Source organism: Carassius auratus, chromosome 23 (assembly GCF_003368295.1).
Source record: "Carassius auratus strain Wakin chromosome 23, ASM336829v1, whole genome shotgun sequence".
Lineage (NCBI taxonomy): Eukaryota > Metazoa > Chordata > Actinopteri > Cypriniformes > Cyprinidae > Carassius > Carassius auratus.
In genome coordinates this window covers 7,379,689-7,399,901 of record NC_039265.1, presented here as the reverse complement: position 1 = coordinate 7,399,901, position 20,213 = coordinate 7,379,689, and the positions used below count along the sequence as shown (strand labels likewise).

The following is a 20,213-nucleotide window of genomic DNA, read 5'->3' as shown; positions in this document are numbered from 1 at the left end:
TTATGCAGTGTGTATGAAACAGTTAGTCCATTAAACAAATACATTCTTTTACATTTTGAGTAGTGTAAAGGAAAAAAATATATAATTTACTATAATTCTCGTAAAAGCAATACAAACTTGTTAAATTATCTTATTGATGGATTTATTAAACCATGGGAAATTACCACATTGTTAAGTCATAACACTATAATCATAGAAAGAAATATATATATATATTTATATACACAAACACACACACACATACACACACGCATATATATGAAACTTTCACAGCTGTTGCCACCGTCTCTTGTCAATGATAAGCCTCGACTTCCTCGTGTCTCGTGAAATGATCTTCGTGAGTGAAATGACAGCAGCACGATGACGCATTGACATCCTTCCTGTGACGTCTGCAATGACACGTGTAGTCAAGATGGCGGCGGCGCTGGTGAGTACCGACGCTGAAATCAATTCTGTTTGTCTATTTCAATAAAGGTTTAATTGCACATTGGAAGACATGACCAAATTTTAACCACTTTGTTTTGTATTTCTCCCTGTAAGTGTGCCATTTGATGTGATTATCTATTTCCGCGCAGTGTGCTGCCGATTAAAATACAGCCGGCTAGCATAAACACTTAGCAGGCAGCTAATTACCGAGCGTTTGCGAAGAGTGATACCGAGTTAAAATCTTGTTCTAATCTAAAAACCCAAGCCATTTGAAGCAGACAGTTCTCTTTACTTGAACAAAATCGTATGTTTGACAGTAAACAGCATCACATGATGGAGTCTGTATCTGCACGCAGTGTAATGTGTTTGTTTTCGCTGCTTTATCATTTACTGCCTCTCAAAATCAAAGCAGAGACGATAACGATAACGGTGAAGTGATCAAACCACAGTCTCAATTCCCTTCATGGATTAATCATATCTGTTTCTTCTGCGGGTTGGCAGTGTTTGTGATTATGTTCATTGACAGTTGAATGGAATGGCATTATGGCAAGATGACCCTAGACTATCTGCCACCACGATGCTTATTGTACCGCCACTTATCGAGAAACTAGTGAATAAATGCCATCATGTATTGATTTAGGAGTAAGTTAAATGATTTAATTTTTTTGAAAAGAGAGTGTGAGATTGATTAAAATCGGAATAAAATTAAAATTCAAACTTCACAATGCGAAGGACTCATCCATGTATGCTTGTAATTCGGTTGCGCTCCTAACATTTAATCAAATATCATAACGGTGTAATATGTAAAACTGTACACTTCTCTTGTGACCTGTACCGTTATTCTCTTAATAATTAAATCTGCTTAAACCTGTCCCTTTTTTACATTTGACTTCACTTTTGAGTGCAACATGCACATCTCAAAATCCAGTCAAAAATCGATGCGCAGTATCTTTTTTTTTTTTTTTTTTTTTTTTGTGGTAATTGTATTCACTCAGACATGCACCATATAACAGAAGAAAATATCCGTCACTACTTTTGTCTCATTGCCTCTGCAATTATGCCGTTATTACTCTGCTTTCTGGCAAACTCCTCTGTGTTTCCACTCTGCACCACTCACATACTCCGGTGTGTACTGTACAAACACAGATTTTCATCTTCTTCCAAGGACTGGAATTGTAAAACTGCTTATTTGGATGATGGTGGTACAGATTATTGAGCTGTATTAATCTAGTTTTCCTGCATGTGTAATTAAGGCTATTTCAAATTCACCTTGTTTTTCCTGTTGGCGTCTAGATTCCAGATGAGTAACTAAAGAAATGTGCCTTTGTGTGTCTTTTTTATCTTTGTAGGAGATGTGGGCACTGTTACTGGTGTCCACGCTGCCTTTAGTAACCCCCTTTTATGTACCAGGGGTTGCGCCCATGAATTTCCACCAAAACAGCCCAGTTGAAATAAAGGTGAGGCCTCACACTTTTCATTTTGTTTAAAGAATTTGAGTTGCAAAAGAGGGATTTAAATTTTTACTCGGGCATGGTTATTCATTTCACTTTAAAAATGCTGAAAACACTTTGGCTCTACCCACAGCAGGTTCTAGGGACGTTTATTTTGTGTGGTGTTCACCACCGGTTTTCCACAGACATGTGTTTCCAACTTTATTGCTCTAGATACAAGCCACTGTGTATTACACATTTTTATCATTCATCCATTCATAGATTCTTTCTCCACAGGTTTCTAGATTTGTATGCTTGGGTTTCTAACATTTGCCTATTTTTAATTACCAGGCTGTAAAATTGACAAGCTCTAGAACCCAGTTGCCCTATGAGTACTATTCACTTCCCTTCTGCAAGCCTGAAAACATCTTCTACAAGGCAGAGAACCTTGGTAAGGATTGTGTGTGACTTAACTGCAGTCACACATCTGAAGTATTTAAGCATAGATATGTTTAAACCAAAAGCTTGCAGTGAGAAGGTTGAATTGTTGCCGTTGACATGCTTCTCATTTTGATGATAATGTTATATGATCAGGTGAGGTGTTGCGAGGAGACCGTATCGTAAACACACTGTACACTGTTCTCATGAACCTGGACAAGAAGTGTGAGGTGTTGTGTAAAAAGCCTGATGATCCCATCAAACTCAGCGTGGAAGAGAGCAAGCTGCTAGCTGAGCGTATCCAAGAAGAGTACTATGTGCACCTGTGAGTTAACTTAACTTCCTTAACTTCATTCATCAAACATGAGCAGAGCTCAATTCTTTGTAAAACCAGTCTTACACATTCAGTGAGATTACATACATTCTTTCTGCTCGTGTTTCATGAATGAAGCTCAATGGGAAAGTGCTGACTTGTTTTCCTGAAAAGTATTTTATCATAAATTAAACGTCAAAAGAGAAAAAAAAAATAAAACAAACAAGCAAAAAAAATAAAATAAATTACATATATATAGTAAAAAAAAAAAAAAAAAACAAGCAAAAAACTAATTTTATATATATATATAAGCTTTTAAACTAAAAAAAACTTTTAAAAAATTAAACTCAAAAGAGAAAAAAAAACAGGCAAAAAAACTATTATATGTATTTGTTTTTTTTTTGTTTTTTTAGCAATACTTTTACTTTTATCAGACACTTTTATCCAAAGCAACAGTGCATTCAGGCTAACTTTTTTTACATTACGTGTGTTACCTGGGAATCGAACCCACAACCTTTTGCGCTGCTAACACAATGCTCTACCACTGAGCCACAGGAACACTTTTAATACCACTTTTAATTAGGGGTGTGCCGGTTTCAGAATTGGTGATGACGGTTATGACGTGAGTCAAATGTGACGGTTCATAACATAACCGTCGGGGGGGGGGGGGGGGGTTAGTGGATCTGCCATAGAGTCAATTGGTTGTTCTTGGAGATAGCGGGTTAACTCTGTGTCAGCGCACGCTCTGATCGGTAAAGGGGCAGAGATTTCAGACCTCCATTTATTAAGGAGATCGGTCACAAAACTCATCATCTGCGGCAACGTTTTTTTAGCAAATTTCAAAGCCGCACCCGCCCGCCATCCGCTGATTGTTTTGCGGTCTATGGCCATGCAATGCTTTGCTGATGCGAGCCGCAAAAAAAATGCCATTGTCTGTTCTAGAAAGGATGCAGCAAAGATATTTAATGCTAATGTATGAGGCATAGGCCTACGCTGAGTTTCATTTACGATGAGATGCGCTCTAGTGCAGTGCAAGTGAACGCGGCGCACTGGTGCTTCCATGTCGGTTATCATTGTCTGCTATATTTGCTTTTTATTTATTAAAATACATGCAATTGGTTGATGAAACATTTATTAAAATAAAGACAAAATTTGTACAAAACGAAATTCGTTTTTAAGAAAGGTTTTCTACAAAGCAAAATTTTATGAAGTGGTAAATATCATGTCTGACGATTTACAAAACTTCATTAAGTGGTAAAAACCATGTCTCCCGATATATTGCGCATCTTATGATCCTATCTAAAAAATGTTTGTAAAAAATATTTTAATGACACGGTTTTGGCGGTTATAGAGTTCTAATGACAGTGTTCAACTATAACCGCCGGTCTCACGGTTATATACGAACCGTCACACCCCTACTTTTAATACCACTTTTAATCCTCAAGCATGTGTTAAATGGGTAAAGCTTTACTAAAGGCTTATATTATATTAAATATATAGAAAATATTTTTATTTTGAATAAATGTTGTACTTTTTTCTTTGAATAAAACGTTAAGTATCACGGGTTCCCAATAAATATTAAGCACCACAAAAATTTCAACGCTGATAATAAATCTGAATATTAGAATGATTTCTGAAGGATCATGTGACACTTAAGACTGGAGTAATGGCTTCTTCATCACAGGACAAACTAAATCGGCTACATTTCAATAATATTAACATAGAAAACAGTTATTCAGTTACTTAAATTGTAATATTTTACAATATTTGTTTATTTGTATGTTTGATCAAATAAATGCAGAATCGATTAACATACTTTTAAAACTCTTTCTCACCCCAAAATGTTGAATGGTTTATATATTATTTTATGTGGAATAGCTTATGTAGTTTATGCAATGATAGAAGCAAATCGCCAATATTTGTATAGTTCGACTCTGTCAGTTGCACTTGGATTAATATGTTATGAATATGAACAGTATTGCAGATAACCTCCCTGTGGCCACACGGCTAGAGCTTTACCCAAACAAAGAGGAGGGAACGGAAGAGGAACAGAGGAAGGACACACTGAAGGATATCCAGTTTGAGCATGGCTACAGGCTCGGCTTCACTGAAAACAACAAGGTAATCCTGAAGAGCATCCTCTCCCTTAAGCATCATTTCTGCCAGTCTAGAGATGTAGACAGTGAGCAGAGCTATGAGCAGTTGTGTTTGCTCTCACTCAGCTGGTTGTCATCCATTATTTATTCATGGACATCGATTTCCATAACAGAAAATTGTACAGATGACATTATTATGGAAACAAAAGGCTGTTTTGATCTCTATAAAAAATCTAATGGTTTTTGGGGATGTCACTTCGACCTTTGCATGATTGGTTGACGCATGCTGTTTTACTCTGCCTTTGTAGTTCTATTTGCACAACCATCTGTCATTCGTACTGTACTACCACAAAGAAAAGGTGGAGGAGGATGTCGAACACAATTACAGAGTTGTACGTTTTGAGGTGATGCCGAAGAGCATAAAATTGGAAGGTAAGTCACTAGTAATGGAAAGAAATGTCGAAGTAAAAATGCATGTAAAAACTAAAGTCAACTTTAAATGAATGTGTGTGTATACACACATAAATTGATTTAAAATGGACATTTTCTGTTTTTATTTCGGTTTCTTTTATAATGCATATTAAGGATTCACCGATACCGATGCTGCGCTCCTGTACTGGTTAAAATGCCTGATAGGATACGAGTGGTTCCTTGTATTATTACAGGAAAACACCTTGAGATTTAATGTCCCTAATGTGTCATTAAATGAAAGATGAAGTACCATAAAGCATTGTTCTTGAAAAAGTGGTATCGGTGCACCACTAATGCATACATATATAGTGTATAATACATATATACAATTAATGATGAGTTTATTTTTATTCATTCACTCCCATTCAAAAGTTTGGGGTCAGTAAGTTTCTATATATATATATTATATAAAAAATATTTATAATCAGCAAGAACACTAAATTGATAAAAAGTGATGATGGAGACATTTCTAATGTAACAAAAGATTTATATTTCAGCTAAATGTTCTTTTGAGCCTTATATTCATCAAAAGGATCCTGAAAATACAGTGATCATGGTTTCCACAAGAATATTAAGCAGCACAGCTATTGTCATCATTAATTGGAAATGTTTCTTAAGCAGCAAATCATATTACGACGATTTCTGAAGGATCATATGAAACTAAAGATAAAACATCAGCTTTGCCATCACAAGAAATGCTTTGCAATATTACGTTTTTTATTTTTTTATTTTATGAAGTGCTGGTGAGCCTAAGAGTAATTTTAACATTTCAATAACACCTCAACAATCCCAGACATTTGCACTGTATTTCTTATATATTTAAATTTTATATTTACTTATCTTATACAGTATGTTGAAAATATCTCTTCAGTCTGTTTTATTTACTGCCATTTTGTTTGTTCTCCCTTCACTCATGTGTTGTAGATATAAAAGCAGACGGGCAAAACACATGCACTTTACCTGAAACGGTTGCCCCCGTCCCTCAGGAGATCGACCCGACTAAAGAGAACCGCATCCTCTTCACCTACTCCGTGCACTGGGAGGTGAGACACATCGTCGCCATCTCCGTCCAGAATGCTGTCTGTACTTTACATGCTCTGGTTTTTCTCAGAAACAGCCACTCTGTTCTTCATTGCAGGAGAGCGAAGTGAAATGGGCGTCTCGCTGGGACACGTACCTCACCATGAGCGACGTGCAGATCCACTGGTTCTCCATCGTCAACTCTGTAGTCGTGGTGTTCTTTCTGTCAGGTGAGGCTGATCTTCATCTTCATCCTCACTTTAGTTATTTTCAATTGCATTGGTGTCATGGCTTCTAAGCAAGTCATGTCATGGCGTCTGCAGGCATCCTGAGCATGATCATCATAAGGACACTGAGGAAGGACATTGCCAACTACAACAGAGAAGATGACATTGTAAGATGCTGCATTCTGATTGGATGCTTGACTTTGTTTCATATCTCGTACATCATGTGATCTCAATGCTTTTTCTCTCTCTTTGTCACTAATAGGAAGACACCATGGAGGAATCTGGTTGGAAGAACGTCCATGGTGATGTATTCCGCCCTCCTCAGTATCCCATGATTCTTAGCTCCCTGTTGGGATCTGGCATCCAGCTCTTCTGCATGATTCTCATTGTTATCTGTGAGTATTACGCTGATCTTTTTGTTTTAGGGTAGCATATGAAGCGGATGACCAGACCGGTATGGAATCTGTGCATTCAGAACTACAGAAAAGATTTCCGCATAATTGGAATGATTGTCATTCATACAGTGCTACATATCCCTTGCTTGCTCGTTTATTTAACAATTTTGATCTATGAGTCATGAATATGATGACTGTTTTATAGTTGTGGCTATGCTGGGGATGTTGTCTCCATCCAGTCGAGGAGCTCTGATGACAACAGCCTGCTTCCTCTTCATGTTCATGGGGTAAAAAAACAAAAAAACACCATGGACTTTCAGGTTTTGCATTTTCAAACGTGGCTATATTCAAACTGTGCGTTTGTCTGGTCCTGCAGTTTGTTCGGAGGATTCTTTGCAGGAAGACTTTACCGCACTCTTAAAGGCCACAGGTGGAAGAAAGGCGCTTTCTGTGTGAGTACAAAGTCTTGATGCTTTTGTTGCATGAAAATGAATGAGATTACCTGGCTGAAAGAATAAGGAAATATATTGACCGTTATGTGGATGTGTCGTTCTAGACAGCAACTCTGTACCCAGCTGTTGTCTTTGGCATCTGTTTTGTTTTGAACTGTTTCATCTGGGGAGAACACTCTTCTGGTGCTGTAAGTATCTCTTCAGACTGATGCAATTAGCTGCTTATGGAGAAATGCTATATTAGGCTATTTGCATTTTTTTTTATAATAATGGTTCAAACTATATTAAAAAAAAAAAAATAATAGTTTGGTCATTTTTAGATATGCTACTGTTCAAAAGTTTGGGATGAGTAATATTTTTGTAAGAAATAAAAAAAAAAGTAATGTTGTGAAATAATACTATTTAAAAAAAATATTTTAAAGAATTTTCAGCATCATTATTCCAGACTTGATATTAAATGTTTTTTATTTTTGATCACTTTTGATAAGTTTAATTCATCTTTGCTAAATAAAAGTATTCATTTACAAAAACTGTTGAGCAGTGGTGTCAATTATCACTTTTAAATAGTTTTCACTGTTTTACTCTGTAAAGGAATCATTATATTTATTTAAACAATAATAATAATAATTCATGAGTCTAAGATTCATTAGAAGAACAGCCATACGTTTCAGACAGAAACTAGTCAAGCTGTAAATCTTCATGAACACTGACGGCCGTCTCTCATTCGCACATTTTTCAGGTTCCTTTCACTACAATGCTGGCTCTGTTGTGTATGTGGTTTGGTATTTCTATGCCTCTCGTGTATCTGGGCTACTATTTCGGTTTCCGGAAACAGCCGTATGACAATCCAGTTCGTACCAATCAGATTCCCCGGCAGGTCCCTGAGCAACGCTGGTACATGAACAAGTTTGTCGGGTATGTGGCGCTCTTTGTGTAGTCTGTGAATAGTTGAATTAGCTGTTTAACTTCATCAGTGCATGCTTAATGAGATTGTATTTATCTCTCCATTTAGTATCCTGATGGCAGGAATCCTGCCGTTCGGTGCCATGTTTATCGAGCTCTTCTTCATCTTTAGTGCAAGTGGAATCATTTTTATACTGTGTGTACATCTTGTAAATGTTCTTATTTATTAAAGCTCATTGTGGTGTGTTCTACTCTTTTATAGGCTATCTGGGAAAACCAGTTTTATTACCTGTTCGGCTTCCTCTTCCTTGTCTTCATCATTCTTGTGGTTTCCTGCTCTCAGATCAGCATTGTGATGGTGTACTTCCAGCTTTGTGCAGAGGTGAGTATACAGTCGCAGAGCCGAATGGAAGAAGCATTTAGTATTTTACAGCTGTAAACATTTGCCAGTTGTTAACATGTACAGCTATACATTACACACAACACCATGGGCATAATGCAGTTTAAATGTAATCACCATAAACCCATTGTTTCTGGACCATATTTAGACTTTGTTTCATTTATTGAGTGTTCCTGTTTTACCTGTTGACCTCTATAATATTTGAAACATACAAATACACTCTGACAAAAGATAAACAGGCAAATATTAAGAGTTAAGATAACAAAAGTAAAGGTCACCTCATTTGAATGAACAGTGCGCATGATAAAACTGTGTGCATTCGGTCTGGTAGAACTTGAACTGAGCTCACAGCGTCAGTAGATACTGAATAAACATGTCAATCATTTTGGCTCCTCCCCCTGCAGGACTACCGGTGGTGGTGGAGGACGTTTCTTGTGTCTGGAGGATCTGCCTTTTATGTCCTAGTCTATGCCGTTTTCTATTTTGTCAACAAGGTAGCTATTATACTTGTTATAGCATGTTACCTCTTTTATTTTCTGAAGTGTCTTTCCTATTCAGCACCTTGTGTTTTTTAATGGCAGAGATATGAAAGAGATATTTGAACAAAACATTGTGTATATATATACATATATATATATATATATATATATATATATATATATATATATATATATATATATATATATATATATATATATATATTAGTGCTGTCAGTTTAAAACATTAACTTAATAAAAATAACATGATTAAAATTTTAACCCAGTTAATGCACTGGCCCCGCCCCCAGACCTGTACATTATCTGACATTTCATACAGTTGACTGTTGACAAATATATAGAAGGGCAACAACTCCATAAAAGCAGTTATGCCCTAAAATGCATGTTATTGGGGCCAAAAAAGCCCCTGTATGAATTTGTCTCATTTATATCATAAGCGATATCAAACGAGTGCTGTTTGTCCCTAATATCACAAGTTCAAATGTGATTTTATACAACAGTTCAGTAAATAAGTAGTTAATATTTGATACTTTCTCATTTAACACAAGAATGGCTTTAAATAATCTTTGTGGGTAATTTTTACAGGCAAATCTAATTTGCGATTCATGTGATTTAATTAATCAACAAATTGTGTAATTAGATTAAAATTAGATCGACAACTGACAGCCCATATAGGAGTCAAAGACGAAAAAGGATTTAAGTATAAAAACAATAAATGTTATACTGCTTTAAATTGTTGTTTTTCTCAAACTTTAAGTTTTTTTTAATTTAATTTAATTGCATTTTCTTTTTTTTCTTTTTTTCAGAGCAAAAAATAAATATTATACATTTTCCCCTGATTTACAGAAGACACCCATTTAAATGTAATTGATTGTAACAATCTTGTCAGGCATATTTACAACAAAAATCAATTTATGGCATTAAAAGACTAATTGCTTTCACCCCAAATACTAATTAGTTGTTATTGTACATTTTTAAACATTTCCACTATCCTAGGTTTCGCTCATCTTTCAGTAAGATTTTTTTTTTATTCCTTTTAAAACACAATAAAATTTAATATGCTCCCTTATTCTTTTATGTATTATAATATGTACAAGTCAGAATAAGTATTTTTATTTTAAGTATTTATACATATATTGTTACATTGACATTATTTCAACGAAATTTTGACATTTTATTTTCCAAAGACTTATTTGAAACCTTAAAAATAGACACTTACATTTAATTTGCTTCCTATGGACATAAAATCACTTTTGTACATTTCTTTTGATGCTGACAACGTCTTTGATATATTTAGTGCTCAAGAAACATTTTTGTTTACCTGTGTTAAAATCAGCTGTGCTGCTTAATATTTTTGGGGGAAATTGTGATACTTTTTTTTTTTTCAGGAAACTGAAATATAGGAAGTTCAAAAGAGCAACATAGTTTAGAAATATTTTTTGTAATGTTATCAGATTAACAGTAAAATTTGTGCTTCTGAACATGCTTATGCATTCACTTATTTTAGGATGGGCAGATTGTTAGAAACTTGTTTGAAAAAAAAAAGTTGCTTTAAAATTTTAGTTTGCAGCTATTTGCACAAAAATTATCTTGAGGATCTGCCTGTCGGCATATTACTATTTTATTCTTCTTCTTTTTTAATTAAGTGATATTAATAAAACCAAAAAAAAAGAAAAGATGGACATAGCATCAATTGTAATAGGCCTATTTAAACATATTTTCTAGCTAAATTAAGTCCAAGACTGACGTTTACGTGTTTAGCTTAATATATTTTTGTATCCAATGACACATTTATCTGTTTTGAGGTACTAAAAATTTACATATTTCTTTCTTTCTTTTTTCCCTCCCAGCTGGACATTGTGGAGTTCATTCCCTCTCTGTTGTATTTTGGCTACACAACCCTGATGGTTTTGTCTTTCTGGCTGCTAACGGGAACGATTGGCTTCTATGCTGCTTACGTGTTCATACGGAAAATTTACGCTGCGGTCAAAATCGACTGAAATAGTTCTTTCAGTTTTTGTTTCCTTTTTTTCTGTTTTGTGAAGCAAGCACTGATGTGTGTGAATTGCTAGCGTGAGGCGCAGCAGCGCCCCCCTATGGACTGGAATAATGAACAGAGATGGGTTTTGTACACTTATCAAAACCTTTGTCCTGCTATCTCTGCCTCAGCAAAGATGTAAAGACACAACATGAACAGTTCCATTTTTAATGTCTGTATATCTTTTTGCACACACAACATGGGCCAAAGTGTGCCGATTGATTATTATTTTCTTTCTTTGTTTGTGTGGGGATGTTGGATATTTGGGCTGGGTCTCATGCTTTTGAAGAAATTGAGGGTTAGTTGCATATATACTTTTACAAATTAACTTTGTGTCCTTTTAATATAACATTTGATTTCAACTTGTTGCTATATCTTTGATTTAGAACTGAGTTCTTGAATGCTTGTCTTGTATGTTTGTGTGAATGTGTGGTCACTCTGTGATCATTATATGTTGGCATGGACTTAAATTATGGGATGTAAAGACACAATGAGGCAAGGACATTAAAAGAAGTAGATTTCCTTCTGTTTCCTTGTGCTTGCTGGTCAATGGACCTAAAAAGACTCTTTATTGCGATGCAGTTTCGCTTTGTTTGTTCAATGCCAGTAAGAGAAAGGCCTGTTTTTCAATGTCACACACATTTGATATGCCACATTAGAGAAGCCATTTTTCTGTAAAAAAAATTTCTGCCATGAAATGACCACCTTTGACTTGCTGTAGCCAAAATCTGATTAATCCTGGTGGATTTACCCCAAGATTCAAGGGTATCAACACAAATTCGTGCATTTGCTTCCTTCCATGGTACTTTTTAGATCAGAACTTAAAATGGTTATTTTTAGCTCTCTCAAAACACAAGACACAATATTTCGATCCTAATTCTGTCTCTATTTGCCCTAAAGTGAAGCAGATGCAGTATTCAGTAGTTTAAAACACTATAGCCAAATCTACGTCTCCTTTTGCACCGGTCTGTATTCCCTGTCGTTCTCCCAGGTGACTTTATGAATAAATGCAAGATCTACAGAATATATTTTCTAAAGATGTACTTCATTCTGCCTGTTGCGTTGGATCGATGTGTCGGTGTATGTTCGTGGTGTAAATACAGTACTTTATATTGTTGCATTTTAGGGTTTTATTTGTGGAGCTGTTTGTCCCATTATTTCTGTTTTAGGCAAAAGCATGTTATTTACTTTTTCTTTACAAATCTTTTTTTTTTTCCCCTTTCTCTTTTAAGAATGTAAATTTGTAATGTATTAAATAAAGTTGCCAATATGTTGACATTTAAAACACCGTCCAGATTTGTTAAGAACATTGTTTGCTCCGCACGTTGTGCGTTTTCTCCAATTCGGCCTCTTTGGGAGCGTTTTCTCAGAAGAGTTGGACGTCAAGAGTCTTGGCTGTTCTTGGAATACAAGACAAAACTGTAAAACCTCAAATTCCTCCAGATTTAAGTCATTTTCACATGAGAAATGATGGTGCGTTATGTATTGTTGGTGGGCATTTTGGGCCTAAAACCACTCTTTGAGATGCGAAAGTATAGGTTTGAGGTCCACTTTATAATTAAGCCTGGCTATAGCTCAGTTTTTTATTACTTGGAATTGTGCCGTTCTTGTCTTTTCATTTGTGCGCTGTGGTGTGGTTTCCTGTTCTGGCTGTATGGTATGTGAATGGCAGTTTTCAGCCATAACAGCCCATTTCTTCTCGCACCCTCTCCCACCGCTGCAGACAGGAAATCAAGACGCTTTAAAAAAGGACACCAGAAATATGAAACCGTGGGTTCGTCTTTTAATCATTTTAACATAACACATAAGTCAAATGGTACAATGTACTGTACAATAAGTAAATAGGTTTGTTGTAATGTCATCTCTTTGGATCAACCAATATACAAATCTGTCAACTTTACAATGCAGCAACTGACCGCAGGTGAGCAGTGTAACAAAAAAAAGCACAGTTTGTCTCCGTTATGCAATTCTTTTGTACAATTCGTCCCGTCAATCATCTTCTCCATGTTATATAAAATAGTGTAAGGATGAATGTTCCATTTTTTTGTTTTCACCTTTTTTTTTTTTTCTCCAGAAGTCATGGTAATAAGCAAGTACTAAAAATAGAACGACTATATCGCTAAACAAGTTACATAAAAAGCTTGGAATGCAAGACTCCCATTAAGCTAAAATATATCAAACTACAAGTGGATTTTGTCCTCTGCGGACGTACCCATTTTCTCACTATAAGCCGAAAGAGCATTTTATTGAATCATTTTTCCTTTTCTTTAAAGTCAGATTGTTTTGTTTTACCCTAGCTTGGTTACCTAATAATTTCCCTTAATATTTTTGTTAGTATTTGGGGAGTAAAGGACAAGTGCATTGCAACAAGAGAGGAAAAGATCAATTTTAATTTGCTTAATGTGTCTGTGTTGCAGAATATTGCTGGTTTAAAAACTAAAATCAGATGCTGAGCTCCAACTATCCAGGCAGTTGTTACATAAAACTTCATTTGAACCAAAAGTGCTGTTCTGGGGGCAGAGAGCTGGGAACAATTTGACACCAGTTGAACCTGCCAGCATGTTATAAGAAATGCTGATTGAAAACACCTCAGTTATAGATGGAGCTGGAAACCTTTTTTTTATTTTTATTTTTCTTGTTTGTGGCAATGATGATTTAATCAGAATTCAGACACTGAGAATGATTCGGAGCATGTTCCTCTAACATCTATTTTAAGATTAAATGACTTCCTCAAATGTATGACAAGACAGCGTGGGAAAAGGGCCAATGCTGTTAATATTAGTGAAAATCTAAAATACTGTTAACTCTTTTGGGAAAGAAACAGTTACATAAAGATTAATAAACTCTCTCTACGCGTTGAACTAATGGCACATACAAGATCGAATACAAAATTAAAAACACAAACATACAAGGCTGAAAAATACTCTTTTTTTTAAAAGGTTTAAAAGTGCTAGAACTCAGATCAGCTCATAGAAAACCCAGGGAGGACAAACTCATAAATTGCCAATAGCCTTCTTTTATTCTGTTAAACATTTATCTTCCTATTTCTTAGAAATAAGTGATAAATTATGTTTTGATAGCTTCAAGCCAAACTATGTCAATATGTTCAAATTAATTTTAAATTACTTTTAATGTTTATTATTATTATTATTATTATTATTGTGAACATGTAAAAATAAAATCAATGAATGCCTATCAATATCAGCCACTGACTATTTTTATGAAACAATTATTTCTAGCAAAAACTCGATTATTCTTTAGATAGCAATTGTGCAAAACGAAGCTTCTTCTCCCCAGGTTTTTGATATGAAAAAAAAAAAACAAATAAATGAGGTGATGCGTTGTGTTGTTTTGAGGTCCTGTTTCAACAAACAGAAAATAATATAATGACAAAACGACTAGGCAATATCCCAATCAAATGTCCCATGCTTTGAATGTCAAAGACCAGGCTGGTGACTTCTTTGCGTCTCTTTTCAGACCCTTTTCATAAAATGTTCATTCCAATCAAAGCAGCTGAAGAACAGAGAAAACGGACAAACAGTTCACGTGTACTACTGTGCATGTTTTCTGCTAAAAGATCATTTGCAGGTTAAAATGTTTCCAGAGTGGTCTATGGTTGCTGGCAACCACAGCACAAAGAGCAGCATAATATTGTTTTGTCTTAGTTTTTTTTGCGACGTGGCCTTTTACCTTTCTATGGTTTTTCCTGCTGGTGAAATATTCACATTCACTATAAACACAGATGTGGACACAGAACAGATTTAGCTAAAGGGATGAGGTGAAGAGAGAGAGAGAGAGAGAGAGAAATACATCTGTTTGTATGAGGCACTGCTTTCACTGCTGGTACGTTGATCATCATCTGTTTCTTTGCACACAACTCTTCCTCACATGGCCCTTGGTAATGAATGATTATTTGGTAAGAACTTGTGCAGTCCACTTGCTGGGAAATGGAAACTTGTAAGAGACTGTATGACAAAACCCCTCAAACTTTTTCGTAATATTAAACTGAACCTACAGCAACTGGAACTGCGGTTTCAGACATTTCAGTGCGACGGTGTGTATGATCGTGGAGGTTACAAACTGTACACACAAATAGACAGCATGAGTCAGGTCTGATCGAATACTGAGAACAAAATACACGAACTGAAACCTGGATCACATTACGGGCATCTAGTTCATGCTCTAAAGATTAAAGGCTAGTCCATTCTAATGGATTATGCCACTATTAGTCTAATATATGCAGGTAAAATCTCATCTTATTCATCTCTGTTGACTCACAAGGAAAAACAAAGAACGGGAAAAGCTATAGGGAAAAGCTAATACTTCATCCATATTTTTCAATAAGATGCAAGATACATCATTCTGTAAACTTGCTAGACATTTTTTCTTTTTTAAATCCATCAGCAATGTTTTAATACAACTATCTAAATTACAAAATGTACTGAAAAAGAAGCAATTATAATATATATTTTTGATGTGGTACTTCGTACACTGCAAATCTTGTTTTTGTTTAGTCTTTTTTCCATTCACATATACCAGGGTTATCATTACAATGTATCTCTCTAAAATAGAAACCTACCTAAAATACTTTTTTATTCTTAAAATACATATATTTATATCATGATCTTGTGGGATATTGTTGCCACGGAGACTTAAAATTAGTGCTGGAAGGAGAAAAAGCATCTTGAGACTCGGATTGCTGTGGAGTATTCAAAGGTACTTGGGTTGTTTGAACTTTGTGTGTGTGTATGTGTGTGTCTAATGGCAGTCTCTTTTCAGGAAGTGTGAAGGTAGAGTGGGAAAAGGGAGGGGATTTCAGTGGGTCACCTTGGCAACCCAAAGAGGTCAAGTGCCTTCTGCTGTAAACAAAGTGCTTCTTTTGAGAAAAATTGTAAACCTGTAAGATAACGTCATTTCTTTTTTTTTTTTTGCTTTAGTTCTGTCCGTGATCACATTGTACCAAATGAACAAATTTTTTTTTTTACCCTCTTTGCCTTTCTATTTTCAGTCCCTCTGCTTCTTTCACATAAAAACTAGATACTGACCATTCCAACAAGTGTAAATTTGTATTATCAACACAAAAACGTGATATTTTCATCTAATCAGGTGCACGGTGTTAGTTTTTAAACTGCTTTTGAAATTCATATGTGAATCTTTAATAATAATGATTTAACCGATCCAGATATGAAGTAATAAACATCAAAATTTGGAATAACCAATTTCACTCCTTCATTCCTTCACTAATTCTTCCACTCCTGGCCATGAAGACGGTTTAAGTTTAAGGGCAACCAGATATCACCTGACTTATAATCTTAATAGAATAGAGACAATATAGCAAAGTCAGGACTTACATTTGGAAAAAGAAAACGAAATTCATATATCACTTCAAACTAGTCTTTCAGAGTCTCAAAGACAGATTATCTTTTCTACATTAATCTTTTCCTTTTTCTACTGATATTATTACTTTATAAAGTATGCAGTACCATGCCTTACGGCCTATGATGCTGCTATCTAACTACAAAATTGTAGGAGAGGGGATGGTGGGAGAGGTTCAAAAGGGTATTAAAAAATCATAACTAATATTCAGACAGCCTAAATAAAAGCTCCATGATATTTCGTATGCTTGTTTTCCTCCAGGCTCATTTAAAAGCTGTTGTGCGCTTTTGTTAAGGCTTCTATGTGTTCAAGTGTTCTACCTCCCCACCCCTAGGGGGAGCACTAATGCTCCTCTGCCCTGAGCCCCTGTGGCAGGCCAGGGTTGGGGTGGGGACCTCATTGAAAGGCCTGGTGAAAGCGAGGCAGAGTGGTCGAACTGAGGCTAGAGCTGAACACTGGTGGGAATGGGTGCAGAGACCCAAGACCGAGACCCCCACCGGAGCCTGGTTGCTCCTGAGGTTGAGGTTGCAAAGAGGTAAGAGGCACTGCAGCTGTGGCTGTGGCAGCATGTGGTTCGGCGGCATGCGAAGATGCTGACAATGATGAGGAAGAAGAGGAAGAAACGGTGGAGGATGTGGAGTAACCCATGACCAGTCCTCCTGAACTCATGGGGGCACCATAGGGTTGCAGACTGAGTGGAACAAAGCTCAGCAGATGAGAAAAGTCCATGTTAGCAGCACACAAAGACTCAGCGATGACAGCGGGGCTCTTGGACATGAGGGGGTCCCCGCAAAGGTCATCCGACAGTCCCGCCGGAGGTTCCATACCCTCCTTATTGGGCGAAGCTGCTGAGTGGGGGTCGGTTGAGGGTGGCGGAGGAACCTGGAGTCCACTCTGTAGATCCATCAGGAAACTCTCCATCTCCACCTTCAGGGGCTTCTCCAGCAGGTATGAGGTAGATCCGAGCTGGTACTTGGGCGGTGGCTGAGGGTGCTGCTGTTGCTGGTTTTGCAGGGGAGGTTGCTGCTGGTGTGGAGATGGGGAGTGGTGATGATGGTGAGGGTGGTGATGGTGGTGATGATGATGTGGATGGTGGTGGTGCAGTGATGATGGGGACTCCATATGGCAACCCATCCCCATGGCAGTGGATAAAGACCCTGGGACCAGTGAATGATGGTGGCCCACACCCGGATTAGACATGGCCTGGAGATGATGAGGGTTGTACATGCCCATGGGAAAAGGGGTGGCACCATGGAAAGGCTTTGCCATCATCGAGTCCTTGGTAGGTCCCATGCTACACATCATAGGACTTATCTCTTCTTTCACAGCACAAGGTGGAGAACCAGACCCAAGTAAACCCAACATATCTGGAGACTCTGTCTTAATCTTCAGCAACTCCTGCGAGTGGCTCTTCTTGACATGACGCGTCAGATGGTCTTTCCGCCCGAAACGTTGGGCACAGTACTGGCACAGGAAGTCTTTGCGTCCTGTGTGAACCACCATGTGTCGGCGAACATCCTTTCTTGTGTAAAAACGACGATCACAGTGGTCACAGGGGTGTTTCTTCTCCTTGGCACCACCTGAAGACTTGCCTGAGTGGCTCTTGAGGTGCTCCAAGAGTGCAGGCGTGCTCTCGTAGCTTTGCAAGCACACCTTACAGGTAAGATCACCGGCTGTGGCTGAGTGCATGGCCATGTGGCGCTTATAGCCCAGCTTTGTGTTATAGTGTTTGCCACACTCCTCGCACTTAAAGGCCTCTTTGTTGGGGTCGTGAGTTTGCAGATGGTTTTTCAGGTGATCTTTGCGGTGAAACATCTTTTCACAGAATGAGCACTGATGAGTCTTCTGCGGGGAGTGTGTGGCCATATGCCTACAAAAGAGACAAAGACAGTCTTTAGCTAAAGACTAGCAGACAGAGGTACATTGGAAATTTCATCATTGCATTCAGCAAGTTCAGGCCAGACCGCAGGGGGATGCTCTCAAGCCTTGGATGACCACCTTCCGGCATAATTTAGCTCCAACCTGCTACAGCAAACCTCTCTGGAAGTTTCCAGAAGTTCTTCAAAACAACTGGACTATTACAAAGATATCTTTGCTACGTTTCTCGACCTGGAAACATTGCAGTTGTGTTGCTGTCTATGGAGGGTCTGAGAGCTGTCAGATTTAATTAAAAAAAATCTTAATTTGTGTTTTTCGAAGATGAAGAAAGGTCTTATGGGTTTGGAATAAGATTAGGGTAATTAATGACTGAATTTTCATTTTTGGGTGGACTATCCCTTTAATTAGGGTTTGAGTTAAACAGTGCAGAACAGTGGGACTCCAGGAACAGAATTGGACTATACCCCTTTATACCAGTGGTTCTCAATTCCAGTCCTTGCGTACCACCGTTCTGCACTATCCTTTTAACACAACAAGCAACAAAAATGAGAGCAATGAGAGAATTTGATTATAGGGATGAGCTTCCTATTTTCACTCATGCCTGACCACAACAAACTGAGTGAAGAAATACACCTGAAAAGATTTCACTGTTAAAGAAGGTAGAGTCCCAGAGCACTCCCATCTATGATTATTTAATCACCATGGACCAATGGTACAGTACAGCCATTTAACAGCCAGTGGAAAGATTTCCATAAAGTTTGCATTGACAAGGTGTTTTGAACCACTGAAACAAATGCTGCTTTGGCCAGATTTAATTGAAAATGACAACACACCAATTTTTTCTTCCATTAGACTTAAACTGTAATCTGTGGCCTTTACATGCAAGTAACACCCACCTAAAGAGCTTATATTTGGAGCTGAAAGCCTTAGGGCAATGGGGCTGGGAACAGTGGAAAGGTTTCTCTCCTGTGTGACAGAACGCGTGGAGCCGGAGCTTGTCCTGTGAGCTGAAGAGGGCACCGCACACCAAACACTCGTTCCCACTGCCTCTCCCTTCCCTCTCCCTCTCTTTCTCGTTCTCTGTCTCTCTTTCTGTTCTCCCTGCAGCGGGACCTCCAAACACTTTGGTGGCGCCTCGTCGTTCCTCGTCCTCCAGCGTCAGTGTTGCAATATGGTGTGAGGCATCGGCGGCAGCTGCTGCCATGGCAGCCCTAGGGTGCCGTTGCCATTGAAACTCGGCCGTGGCTGCCTTGACTTCCAGGCTCTGGTTCGATATCGCGGCGACGTTTAAGGGGATGCCGGCTCCAAAACTTTCTGCTATCTGAATAAATATAAATATAAGATAAAGCTGATTCTTTTTGTTGTTTGTTTTAAGCATGTCAATGTTTTTCTTACATGTCAGGAGACAGCTAAACAGCGCTTACCCTTTTTTTGCATGCGCTGAAAACTTAAGTTAAGTTCTTTTCATGTCTTTTTCGTTTACCTTCACGCTCTCATCCAGTTCCACCTTCCATGACTGGGGCCCAGTGGGTGACAGTACTGCTCATCATTATCTTCACCCTTTCAGAAGAAAACAGAATAAAAAAAGACATATATCATTGACTAGGGTTTCTTTTCAAAAATATATGTTTTTTTTTTTCTTCGAATATTTAAAAGTAACACTTTAGGTTTGTTAATTTTTTTTTAAGAAGATCTAACTATAAACAAGACTTTAACAGCATTGATTATATATTTAATCACAAGTACATTTGACCATTATTTACATTTAATCTACAATTTATAATTATATATGCATTAATAAATAAATTAATAAATACTTCATGGTTGATCAACAGACATTTCCAACAATAAAA

General features: G+C 37.3%; 2 protein-coding genes across 3 annotated transcripts in view; one reads left to right on the top strand and one right to left on the bottom strand.

Annotated features, from left to right (window-relative positions):
* The first annotated feature begins 318 nt into the window (after nucleotides 1-318).
* tm9sf4 (transmembrane 9 superfamily protein member 4) lies at nucleotides 319-11,637 on the top strand. The gene is made up of 18 exons (XM_026199502.1): nucleotides 319-427; nucleotides 1,776-1,883; nucleotides 2,208-2,307; nucleotides 2,451-2,619; nucleotides 4,584-4,728; nucleotides 5,012-5,135; nucleotides 6,099-6,217; nucleotides 6,313-6,424; nucleotides 6,518-6,588; nucleotides 6,684-6,816; nucleotides 7,022-7,103; nucleotides 7,193-7,268; nucleotides 7,373-7,456; nucleotides 8,008-8,183; nucleotides 8,281-8,344; nucleotides 8,434-8,553; nucleotides 8,976-9,065; nucleotides 10,919-11,637. Exons 1-18 carry the CDS (start codon nucleotides 395-397, stop codon nucleotides 11,066-11,068), a joined length of 1,956 nt encoding a protein of 651 aa, XP_026055287.1. The 5' UTR covers nucleotides 319-394; the 3' UTR covers nucleotides 11,069-11,637.
* Nucleotides 11,638-12,872: 1,235 nt separating this feature from the next.
* The window catches only part of plagl2 (pleiomorphic adenoma gene-like 2), a 42,442-nt gene continuing 35,101 nt past the window's right edge, over nucleotides 12,873-20,213 (bottom strand). Inside the window, exons 2-4 of one of the 2 annotated variants that reach the window (XM_026199505.1) lie at nucleotides 19,785-19,920; nucleotides 19,257-19,681; nucleotides 12,873-18,352 (exon numbers count right to left, since the gene is read on the bottom strand). In XM_026199505.1, coding sequence (XP_026055290.1) covers nucleotides 16,879-18,352; nucleotides 19,257-19,564 — 1,782 coding nt within the window. In that variant the 5' untranslated portion in view covers nucleotides 19,565-19,681; nucleotides 19,785-19,920 and the 3' untranslated portion in view covers nucleotides 12,873-16,878. The remainder of the gene's footprint in view (nucleotides 18,353-19,256; nucleotides 19,682-19,784; nucleotides 19,921-20,213) is intronic. The other variant, XM_026199503.1, reaches the window with a different exon arrangement.

Bases quoted from the DNA above. Each gene is read 5' to 3' on its own strand.
- tm9sf4 (XM_026199502.1), top strand. From the start codon at position 395: ATGACACGTGTAGTCAAGATGGCGGCGGCGCTG. The intron at 6,425-6,517 runs GTGAGGCTGATC...TGGCGTCTGCAG, and splicing joins CGTGGTGTTCTTTCTGTCAG to GCATCCTGAGCATGATCATC. The intron at 6,589-6,683 runs GTAAGATGCTGC...TGTCACTAATAG, and splicing joins ACAACAGAGAAGATGACATT to GAAGACACCATGGAGGAATC.